The 12683-nt window shown below is 35.6% G+C and overlaps 1 protein-coding gene across 2 annotated transcripts; it reads left to right on the top strand.

Moving 5' to 3' along the window:
* The first annotated feature begins 2153 nt into the window (after window positions 1-2153).
* LOC141282022 (protein NLRC3-like) lies at window positions 2154-11932 on the top strand. 2 transcript variants are annotated; one of them, XM_073814330.1, is made up of 7 exons: window positions 2154-2276; window positions 3242-3352; window positions 7720-9531; window positions 9636-9809; window positions 10156-10329; window positions 10676-10849; window positions 11441-11932. In XM_073814330.1, exons 1-7 carry the CDS (start codon window positions 2158-2160, stop codon window positions 11454-11456), a joined length of 2580 nt encoding a protein of 859 aa, XP_073670431.1. In that variant the 5' UTR covers window positions 2154-2157; the 3' UTR covers window positions 11457-11932. The 2 variants fall into 2 exon arrangements, with proteins under 2 accessions (XP_073670431.1, XP_073670432.1); XM_073814331.1 differs by lacking the exon at window positions 2154-2276 and adding an exon at window positions 2569-2668.
* Window positions 11933-12683: the final 751 nt, after the last annotated feature.

Below are 12683 nucleotides of genomic sequence, written 5' to 3'. Positions count from 1 at the left end.
TTTACATTAACACCTGAGGTATGAATATTTGTGTATAAAGTCATGCAATCACTAAAGTTAAAAACAAAATGTAAAATGTTTAGTTTAGATAACAGCCTGTATTTTGAGTTCTGAACATCATCATCATCATCATCAATCTTTATTACAGACTCAGGGTCCAGATAAAACTAAAGAATACTAAGACATTAAGACAAGATAAACAACCCACACAATAAATAGCTACAGAATACAACAATATCAATGTCTCCAAAGCTTTGAATGATATCGTGTAGTGCTCACACCTATATTAGATAGACCCACAATAATCTCATTATCAGAATTTAGCCGGCAGATAAATCTATACATGAGATTTCGTAACAGTGCTTTTAAAGTAATTACTCTAACACTCACAAACATTTCATTCGCACTATGACATCTAGGTATCTAAAGTAAAATTCTCATTGCATCATTATACGCTACCTGCAGCTTCTGTAAACTTGATGTTCTATAGTTGAGCCACAGGTGAGCAGTATAAAGTGTAGTGCAAAATGCTTTAAAAAGAGACACCTTCACCTCATCTGAACAGAAACTAAACTTACATAAAAGTGTATTCGCCTGCATATACATCATACGCTGTTGTCTTTCTATATCCTCATCATCTGTCATGTGTTCTGTGATAAAATGACCAAGGTATTTTACTTTCACAGATACAGTTTTTTACTCCCCTTTTGCACCGGCACCCACTCTTGTATTAAATAAATATTTATATGATTGTTAAAATATTAAAATTAAAATAAAGTTTATGGGGCAGTTTCCCAGAAAGGGATTAGACTAATCCTAGACAAAAATAAATGTAAGAGCAGTCCAAACTGAAAACAACTTGCAATGCCATTTCTTAAAATACACCAGTGTCCTTTCTTTTGCTTCAAAATGCACACAAGTAATATATCATGTATGTTAAAACTAGTTATATTTCCTAATTAAACCAAGGCCTAGTCCTATCTAAAACTAATCCCTGTAACCACCCCTACAATCTTTAAATATAATTTCTTGCCATTTTTTTATGTGCCCCTCTGGTAAAACACTGGCCCCTCCTTGGCCCCCCTAGAGAAATTTGTCTAGAACCGCCACAAGTTAATGCATTTATGCATTAAAGTTACAATTTCCTTTAACGCATAAATGCAGAGATCAGTACTATGTTTAGCCTTAAATCCAAACTGGTTGTCTTTAGATTTAATAAACACATTTAACCTATCCAGCAAGATTTTTTCCAACACTTTAGACAGGATACTAGCTAGAGCTATGGGTCTATAATTATCTAAGTTGTCTACCATAACAGCTTTGTTCTTAATAACTGGGACTAACAGAGCAGACAACATTGACTCTGGTAACACGCCATGAATCAAAAGGCCAGTAAAACAGACCGCTAGTTACTTTCATATTTTAGATGTTCAGCAGAAATATTATCTAGTCCACTAGCTTTATTTTGAGGCAATTTACTTATAGCATATTCCACCTCGCGTGACATAATCACTATTGAATCATTAGGTTGAATATCATCCACATCATAAAATTTATTTTGGACAGCTTTAAACATCCCCAATATCCATCTAAATCAGTAAAAATGTATTTTCTGTTGTAATTTCATCAATAATTAAAGTTATTATAAATGCTGGTGATGAGATATGGTCATTTTCCACCAACTAAATAGGAGGAAGTTTTTATTTCAATTTAAAATAGTCCACTGCTGTTTGTGACTATAAAAACCTGAAGTTTTTTTTACTGTTTGTGATTAACTGTTTACTACATAAAATTATCCTACATTATGTAAAGAGCATTCTGTGAACACATATAACCTTGATTTCTTAAATATTTATTATCAAAGATTGAAATCAATGTGAAATCAAACTTCGATGCTTGTAATCTCATTATGTTATATTATGAGACTTTAACCTGAATTTCACAGAAATGGTCACGTTTATGCACTTATTGTATTGTTTTCTCAGAGCAATCATGAAGTGTTGTGCATTGACCCATCGTCACTGTTATGAGCTGAATCTTTGTCATTGAACAAAATTTATTATAAGAGAAAATCAGCAATTAAATTAGTTAAAAGACAGGAAATTCTTTCTTATATAGTCTATCATTATTATACTATCTTTGTCACATTTTCTCTTCATGTTTTGTCACAGTCAAGTCCAGATGGACAGATCAGACCCCAGCTGTGTGTCCATGAAGAGCAACCGGTCTATGGAGCCTCCACCTGGGTTACAGGAACACAATGATCTTGACTTTGGGTAAATGATACACCAAACATGTTGACCTTATTCAATCAGATTTAAATCATTATTCGTGTGAGGGTATTGTGAATCACTTTTAATGCTATTTAGCTGTGTGTGTGTGTGTGTGTGTGTGTGTGTGTGTGTGTGTGTGTGTGTGTGTGTGTGTGTGTGTGTGTGTGCATGCGGTTGTGTGTGTGTGTGCGCGTGTGATAAAAAGTCTGGACCTGCAATAGATTTTATTCTAATAAGAATTGAGGAAAAAGCATTGTATCATTGTAGTTTCTCTTCATGTTTTGTCACAGTCCAGTCCAGATGAACGGGTCAGACTCTAGCTGTGTGTCCATGAAGAGCGACCGGTCTATGGAGCCTCCACCTGGGTTACAGGAACACAATAAACTTGACTTTGGGTAAATGCTACACCAAACATGTTGACCTTATTCAATCATATATAAATTATTATTTGTTTTGGAATCAAAACTCGTGTGAGGGTATTGTGAATCACTTTTAATGCTATTTAGCGGTGTGTGTGTGTGTTTGCGTGCGTGTGTGTGCGTGTGTGATAAAAGGTCTGGACCTGCAATAATTTTATTCTAATAACAATTGAGGAAAAAGCATTGTATCATTGTAGTTTCTCTTCATGTTTCGTCACAGTCCAGTCCAGATGAACGGATCAGACCCCAGCTGTGTGTCCATGAAGAGCGACCGGTCTATGGATCATCCACCTTGGTTACAGGAACACAATAAACTTGACTTTGGGTAAATGATACACCAAACATGTTGACCTTATTCAATCAGATTTAAAGGGTAATCATTTGTCCTGGAACCAAAACTAGTGTATGTGGGGGTTTTGTGTATTATACTAGGACATGTTTACACAAACAATTTTATATTTAAGATAATTTATTTGAAAGAATAATAATGACATTGAAATATTTCAGTCAGTTATCACTTTTTTGATTTTTTTTCTTGAATGTTTTCAGGAGTCTCAACAAACATCAAATATTAGAGTCACCAGAACCCATCTGTGTGTCCATGAACAGTGACCAGTCACTGAATCTTCCACCTATTCAAGAGAAAGGTTCAGATTTTAGGTACAGTAAAGTGAATTACATCAGGACTGTTGTTGGTCAACTTTGATGGCACTTAGAATATTTTCTGCAATGAATATATAAACATCAAAATAAAGAACCAAGCCTCTGCTTAAAAAAAAAAATAAACCTTTTCTGTCTTCATGCGTTCATTTGAAATCACCACTTGAATGCAAGTGGGTTTCATTAAAAACGTAACATTTTGGACAAAAAACTGAGAAAAATGGGAGTGCATTTTTAAGCAAAATACATATACTAAAATAAATAAACTGCATTACAATTCCCAGAATGTAAAGGGACACAACAACTTTTGTAGTACAACGAGGTCTCCCTTCGCAAACCCTTACGTGCACCCTTTGTGTTAGGCTGATACATTTCACGGAATTTCGACACGAGTTGATCCAGGACAGGCCGGACTTTGTATAGCCTCTCAGTGTCATTGACTGACCTCGCTGTATTATCACTGAAGTGAAGAAATCTCCATATTTTATGAGTACATCAGAAATGAACAAATCAATAAAGTCTTTAGGTTCTTCTGATTCAAGAGCAGCACCATCACTGAGAGGCCCAGGATGAGAGGAAGGGAAAGTTTTTTGGCTGCCAGTTTGACTCTTGCCACCCATGGCTAACAGGTTCAGGAGCTTCAGCCGGATGGTTCACTGAAGCCCTTGTTTAGTCCAAACCATCTGCCTTGTTGCTGTGTTCTACCCAGTGCCGGGTTAAGCCTTTGTGAGGCCCTGGGCTAACGCTGGTTTGAGCCCCCCCCCCCCCCCAATATACACTGAAAAAAATAAAGGCTGGATTTACTAAGTGCCCCATTTAGAATTTTTTTTTAGTAAAACTTACTAAAAAAGGGGATGCAAAAACGATGCACTGTCTATATTTTTTAGTAAATCCAGTGTTTTTTACAGCGTATGTGCAACATTAAATGGCTAAAATTATTTAAATAAATTAAACAATATTATCAAATAATTTTACAATCAGAAATAGCCCAGAAAATAACATTTATTTAATAAAACTTACAACAAAAAGTGCTTCTTTCTGCTCTTCTTTAAAGAGAATTCTTCAATTAAATCATTAAAATCAAGTTGATGCAAAAGTAGGCTGAAATTATTTAAATAAATTAAACAATATTATCAAGTAATAATTTTACAATCAGAAACAGCCCAGAAAATAACATTTATTAAATGCAACTCACAACTAAAAGTGCTTCTGTCTGTTCTTCTTTAAATATAATTCCTCATTTAAATTATTAAAATCAAGTTGATGCAAAAGTAGTAGAGCCCAGAATTCTCAGCTCGGGTCCGACCCGAGTCCGAACTTTTTAATTCTCCCCATTAGGAATCTGTTTCCGCAGATAGGCCTAACTATAGTTACTGCATCGCGTATGTTTGTGAGTAGAAGTCTGTGCTGTCTGCAGTGAGGTTTTTATGAGAGCAGCACAAACTTTTTAATAGTCTATTTAATATGTAAAACTTGAATTTGAAATAAAACTTACTGCGGAGAAGTTAATGAGATCTCTATCGTCTCTCTTGCTACTTGACGCGACAATTATTTATTATTTCAAATCCGTTTACAAGATAAATATATATACATTGTGCTGTTAAACTGATGAAATTATCTTGCTATATACGCTACATTTATTATGAGAAGCCTTTTCTTTTTACTGTTACACTGTAGACAGTAATATGTGTATTATATAAAACTCAATGGACGTGAAAGCACATTATCCATTATCTGTTGGTTCATGTTGGTCTAATTCAGCATAATCCTTTAATAAAATGTATAACATGTTATAAAATATTTTATTTTTTGTAATATTCACAGCACACATTCTCTCTGATCGTTTTAAAACATTTTAAATCATTCTGCAAAATTCCGCATAGATTTTGCAAAAGAAATCCGCAGAAATAGCAAAACATAACTGCTTACACAGCTTGTACAGCTGTACTCTTGCAGCAATTAAAGCAGTTCAGTTTTGTTTTAAATTGCAAAATAGTTATATTTCTTTTTTATTTACATTTTAGAGCAGTTTTTGTTTGTTAAAGTTTTTATGATAACTAGTGACAGCAAGTTGACGACATGTATGATGAATTGAGCCTCTCAAATCAACACTTGCCTATAATAACAACTATTTAAATTAACATTGTGATATGCTGAAAATATTTATTTAAATGTTTATTATCAACACATACTATTTTTTTAAAAGCGAAGGCAGGTTGCTCTTCTGCTCGCAGTTGCAACGGGTGCAGAAATAAAAAAATAAAAAGGGCTATACAAAACGAAACAGAATAAACATGCATGTTGCCTTATCTTACAACTTCGCTTTGCATATACATTTTTTTAATGTAAGGACTTACCACAGAAGATGGCTATTCATGTATCCATCCAACAGTTAAACTAAGAAAAAAGTCGATCCATACACAAACAAGAAATAAAGACACAGCCTTCTTACACGAAATTAATACAGGGAGAAGTCTTTAATAGATTATGTCTTGGATGCTGTCTGCTTAGATTATGTACAGTATCCAAGGTTTTAATCTAGTACTCCATTTATAATTTTTCCTGGTGGGCTGAAGGTCCCAGAGAGACCGCGGCCTTGTACAAGAGTGGAAATGATCGATGTTATTTGTTGGCTCTTAAAGGACAAAATATCCCATAAGCTATTACGTAGCTATTATACAATTTTTTTTTCAGAACATTCTTGCGACCCAGTGGTTGGGGGCCTCTGCTCTAGGTAGCACTTACACATAATTACGTCAATCAAAATGTTTTTAAAACTCAAAATAGAATTGTCTCGGAGGCCCCCTAGTGTTCGGGGCCCTGGGCTGCAGCCCATGTTGCCCATTAGGATAACGCGGCCTTGGTTCTACCTGTAAGAAATAATATGAATAATTAAAATTACTGTAACAGTGACACACACACACACACACACACACACACACACACACACACATTCTGGTTTCCATGTTTTGTGGGGACATTCCATAGACGTAATGCATTTTATACCATACAAACTGTATATTCTATTTCCCTTACCTGCCCCATTTCCTAACCCCAACCATCACAAAAACCTTTCTTGTACCTTAGATTTTCAAGAAACATCATCTTGTTTGATTTATAAGCTTGTTTCCTCATGGGAACAACAAAATGTCCCCACAAGGTCACAAAAACACTGGTATTCCTATCTTTGTGGGGACAATTGGTCCCCACAACGTGATAATTACCAGGTACACACACACACACACACACACACACACACACACACAAATAAACAAACACACACACACACGCACACAAGCATGCTATGGCACTCACAAACATGCATGCAAAATTGCCCAGCTTGTCAGTGAACTGCTGCTTTGTGTAGTAAATGCCGCTTTATCTGAAAGCAGGTGATGGCTATTTACCACTATGCGATTTAGCGTGCAGCTGTAGCGTGCACAAACACAAACATGTTATATATAAACATTAAATGCCACAAGAAAAAAACAGTTTTAAACATTGTCTTATTTTGTCTTACCTTTATTCACTCTGGCACGTGGGAAGGTAGAACAAGACCTTGGTATTAAATTGCTCCATGAAGAGTGTGACGTATCGCTGTTTGACTCTGAACTATCAGTATCCACACATTGACACACCAGGGCACTTTGTCTTCGTTCAGAATGAAGGGTTATTGGGCTATCAACGACATGAGTAGAACTTTGGGACACAGACGTGAAACTTTGTATGTCTGTAAAGTCATCCCCCTCAGACTTTGTCCCGTTCACGGTCAGATTCAAAATTATCAAAACATGAGTGATCGGAGTCCGAGTCTATTAACACCTCCAGTGCCTGTTCAACTGTATACCTCTTCATTTATATGATATTACAATCTATATTTTCTATGATTCTATGACTTTCCTCTCGCGCCAAATGTTTCTGTAGTTTTGATTACTCACCTGCAAGTACCGTAACTCATTTAGGAGATGCGCAAGAGCCTTCTCTACCGTAATACACCTAAAACATGGATTGCGGAAAAACCCGTCATTGGCATGGAAGCATTTTCTCGCAATTGATGAGATAACTCGTCAGTGGCGGCGAAAGAATTAATAGCAGCCTTAAAATATTTATTCATGAAATAATTCAAAGAACCTGATAAACATAGTGCATTAAATATATAAAGAAAGAAATAAAGAAAAAACAAACGTGTAACATATATCTAATAGTCTAGTAGTTTGGAGACCTAAAATGTCATATAGCAGGGGGGATTGTAAATTGTAGGAATTTACAATAAGCTCACATTTACAATTACAAACTGTTTCTTTATTAAATTTTGCTCTTTATATCTCGGTACAGTTACCTTTTTAACTCTTTTGTTCCTTTAACAGCCCTGACCCTAAATGTGCTGAAGTCTTGAACACATTCAGATCAAATCTACTGAAGAAGTTTGAGTGTTTGTGTGAGGGAACATCAATGCAGGGAAACCCAACACTACTGAATGAGATCTACACAGAGCTCTACATCACAGAGAGTGAAAGTGGAGAGATCAATAATGAACATGAAGTGAGACAGATTGAGACACAATCCAGAAGAACAACAACAGAGGAGACACCAATCAAATGTAATGACATCTTTAAACCTTTACCTGAACAAAACAAACACATCAGAAGTGTGCTGACAAAGGGAGTCGCTGGCATTGGAAAAACAGTCTCTGTACAGAAGTTCATTCTGGACTGGGCTGAAGAGAAAGAGAATCAGGACGTCCACCTCATATTTCCACTTTCTTTCAGAGAGATCAATTTGATGAAGAACAAAACACTCAGTCTTTTAGATCTTCTTCATCTTTTCTTCCCACAAACAAAAGAAATGGAAATCTCCAGTGATAAATATAAAGTGTTGTTCATCTTTGATGGTTTGGATGAGTGTCGACTGTCTCTGGATTTTCACAGCAGTGTCAGGTTGTGTGATGTAAGTGAATCAACCTCAGTGGACGTGATGCTGACAAACCTCATCAAGGGGAATCTGTTTCCCTCTGCTCTCATCTGGATCACCTCCAGACCAGCAGCAGCTGATCTCATCCCCTCTGAGTGTGTTGATCGAGTCACAGAGGTACGAGGCTTCAGTGATCCACAGAAGCAGGAATACTTCAGGAAGAGAATCAGTGATGAGAGTCTGTCTGATCAAATCATCTCACACCTGAAGTCATCCAGGAGTCTCTACATCATGTGTCACATCCCAGTCTTCTGCTGGATTTCAGTCACTGTTCTAGAGAGAATGATGAGTGAAGCAGAGAGTCAAGAGATCCCCAAGACTCTCACTGAAATGTACACACACTTCCTGATCATTCAGACAAACATCAAACATCAGAAGGACTATGAGAAGAAAGTGAAAGATGAAGACATGATCTTTAAACTGGGTAAACTGGCATTTGAGCAGCTTGTGAAAGGCAATATGATCTTCTATGATGGAGACCTGAGAGATTGTGTCATTGATGTATCAGAAGCATCAGTTTACTCAGGATTGTGTACTCAGATCTTCAGAGAGGAGTTTGGTTTGTATCAGGGGAAAGTTTACAGCTTTGTTCATCTGAGCATTCAGGAACATCTAGCAGCTCTATATGTGCTGTATTCATTCCTGTTATATAAGAGGGATCTACTCAATGAATATTTACCGTCAAAATATCCAAAGGAGTTCACATGTGACACAATATCAGATCTGCATCAGAGAGCTGTGGATAAATCTCTACAGAGTGAGAATGGACATCTGGATCTTTTCCTCAGATTTCTTCTGGGTCTCTCACTGGAGTCCAATCAGAAACTTCTGCAGGATCTTCTGAAACAAAAAGAGAAAATCTCCTGGAGCAAAGAGAAAACTGTTGATTACATTAAAATCAGAATAAAAATACATCCCAAACCAGATAAATCCATCAATCTGTTTCACTGTTTAAATGAACTGGGTGATCAGTCTCTTGTGAAAGAAGTCCAGAAGTATGTACAGTCTGGAAATCTTTCAAACGACAAACTCTCCTCTTCTCAGTGGTCAGCAGTGGTTTTCATTTTGTTGACATCAGAGCAGTTAGATGTGTTTGAGTTGAGTAATTACATAAACAGAGACATCAACAAAGACCACAAAGATCACATGACATCAGATGAAGTTCTTCAGAAGCTGCTGCCTGTGGTTGAAGCATCAATATCAGCTAAGTAAGTCACAATGGGTGCCATCATTAAGCGTGTGTGTGTGCATGTTTGTTTTTTTCTGTATTTTGTGGATTTAAATTGATTCTCTAATATTTTGTCATTCTCAGGCTTACTGGTTGTGAACTGTCAGAGAAAAGCTGTTCTGGTCTGACTTCAGTACTAACTTCAAAATCTTCATGTCTAAGAGATCTGATTCTGTCTCATAATAATCTAAGAGATTCAGGAGTGAAGCTGCTCTCTGATGGACTGAAGAATCCAAACTGTAAACTGGAGAAACTGAAGTAAGATCATAAATGAGTTTCATCACATCTTTAACAGATGACTTTTGTGGGTTTATATCATCACATTTGTCTTCAGTGATTCTTTACTGATATTATTTAATAACACAGTTTTGATTTTTACAGTGTTTCCTCTCAGTTTCTCTCTTTTTATATATAAACAAACACAACAATCATTTATTTAAAGCTGAGCTGTCTTTTGATTTCATTCATTAATTTTACCAAATTGAAAGAAGCATTGATAAGCGCCATTGATGGGTGATTATACTTTTTTCAGAGACTTTAAATCTGAACTTATGTGATGTGTAGTAAAGTGAGAGAGTTCAGTGTGTGTTATTGTTCTCTACAGGTTGAGTGATTGTGGTGTCACAGATGAAGGTTGTGCAGCTTTGGCTTCAGCTCTGAGATCAAACCCATCACATCTGAGAGATCTGAATCTGTCTATGAATAATCTAAGTGATTCAGGAGTGAAGCTGCTCTCTGATGGACTGAAGAATCCAAACTGTAAACTGGAGAAACTGAAGTAAGATCATAAATGAGTTTCATCACATCTTTAACAGATGACTTTTGAGGGTTTATATCATCAGATTTGTCTTCAGTGATTCTTTACTGATATTTTTTAATAACATTTTATTTTTTGCAGTGTTTCCTCTGAGTTTCTCTGTTTTTGTATATAAAACAAACAAAACAATCATTTATTTAAAGCTGAGCTGTCTTTTGATTTCATTCATTAATTTAAACACATTTAAAGAAACATTGATAAGCACCATTGATGGGTGATTTGTTTATTTTTTCAGAGACTTTAAATCTGAATTTATGTGATGTGAAGTAAAGTGAGAGAGTTCAGTGTGTGTTATTGTTCTCTACAGGTTCTGGTGTTGTGGTGTCACAGATGAAGGTTGTGCAGCTTTGGCTTCAGCTCTGAGATCAAACCCATCACATCTGAGAGATCTGAATCTGGTTTTTAATAATCTAGGTGATTCAGGAGTGAAGCTGCTCTCAGATTTAAAGGATGATTCATATTATAAACTAGAGACACTATGGTAAGTAAATAATTGTCTTTGTTGTTTTTAGCACATTTTCTGAAGTGATTGTTGAATGATTATTATGATTTTAAATGGACTGGTTATTAAAATGATTTAAGTTGCGTCCCAAATCACAGACGTATGCACTATTTTACGTCATTTTCTAGTAACAAAAAATACCAGAAAAGAAAGTGCACTTTAAGTACCCAGATGGTGCACTTATTCAACAGAAAATTTAAGTGTGCAACGCTGGACACTTTGTTCACTCAACAGTCACTGCTTTGCTTATGTAACAGAAGAGAGGCGGAGACCTTAGTCTGATAACTCAATTAAGTCATGTTGAACAAAACAAATAACATTAAAAGAACTGTACAATTAGATTTTCATTTATTTGCCCTATACTGTGTTGTGCTATGTGTTTAAATTCATTTGACCTCGTCTTTTAACCACTTACATTTACAGTTAGTAAAAACATTGTGTTCAATTTGGGATGATACTGCTCTTCTAAAATTCATACCCTAGGGCATATAGTGTATATTATGTCATTTGGGACACAGCTTATGATTAGACTGATTTTGATCATGAAGATTATGATGATGATCTCTTCAGGTTCGATACCTGGTAATGATAATGATGGAGCCACTACAGTGATGTCACAACTCATTCAACAGAATGAACCAACACTGAAGACACATGAGTTCAGATTTCAGTATTAACTCCTGAAAGTATACAGAGACCATAAAACCTCTTAACAATACATCATGTAATCTGAGGGAGTTTTATTTTTATTTGAAGTAGAAATTCTGACTAGCCGTATACACATTCCAGATACCATGATAACCCTGTATACACTTCACAAACCGCAATAGATTTTATAATATAAATCAATAATGGATCACATGTGTTGATAGGAGACTCATGTTATCTGTCCAGTGAAAGTTATCATCATTCATGATCAAAGGGGAATTATAATAAGTTGGGTAAAGTCTCGTTTCTAAGATTTGTAAAACTGTACATACACTGTAAAAAGTCATTCTGCAGGCTTGTAGATTTGATGAAATTGAACATGTAAACTTTATTTAATAAAATTAATTTCATGTAGTTTGGTAATTTTTTTGTGTTAAAATTCTTTAAAAAGAACTGGAATAAAAACAACTTATTGTTTTTGTGAAGGATTTAGCTATTCTTATTGTGTATCTGCGCATGTAGCAAATACTGAATAAATCCAATGTAATACAAATGAGCTGTTTTAAATGAAAAACCAGTTCAAGTTAATATGCAGGTTGTGAGCGCTGAGCAGACGGATTTAGGAAATTTTTGAAAACGTTTTGAAAACATTTCAGTCGAGAATGTATGTTTTTTTAAACAAGAATATGCAGTAGGTTCATAAATATATCGCCTATTTAAACATTTCCTTCGAGTTTTTGGCGATGGGAGCTCCAGATAATCAGCCGGTGCTTAGGGCTCATATATACCGGACAACGGCGCCTCACCTCGGCCAGTCTTGCTAAAAAATCACAGCTGGCTGTGACGTAGTGTAGTGTTTAAACTGTAGATAAAATTCATTTCGGGTCAATTTAACAGGCAATCTTTGGTCTTATAAGTATATAAGCAGTGTTTCTTTGTATAATTTGTTTGTAATTCATAAATATTAATTACAATAAGGATTAATACGAACTGGGTTTGGACGTAACTTCAGCTTTAGGACCTTAGGAGGTCGCATATCTAGGATGCATTTGTCATCAAGACTGTCTTATTTCAGCATATTAACAAGTTGACTTTTATTCTTAGTTAATCGTAAATTGTTGTAATATGCGTATGACTTGCGAATGTAATACTTAGTTAACTTGAA

This window comes from Paramisgurnus dabryanus, chromosome 4 (genome assembly GCF_030506205.2).
Source record: "Paramisgurnus dabryanus chromosome 4, PD_genome_1.1, whole genome shotgun sequence".
NCBI lineage: Eukaryota > Metazoa > Chordata > Actinopteri > Cypriniformes > Cobitidae > Paramisgurnus > Paramisgurnus dabryanus.
This window is presented reverse-complemented; position numbering and strand designations above follow the sequence as displayed.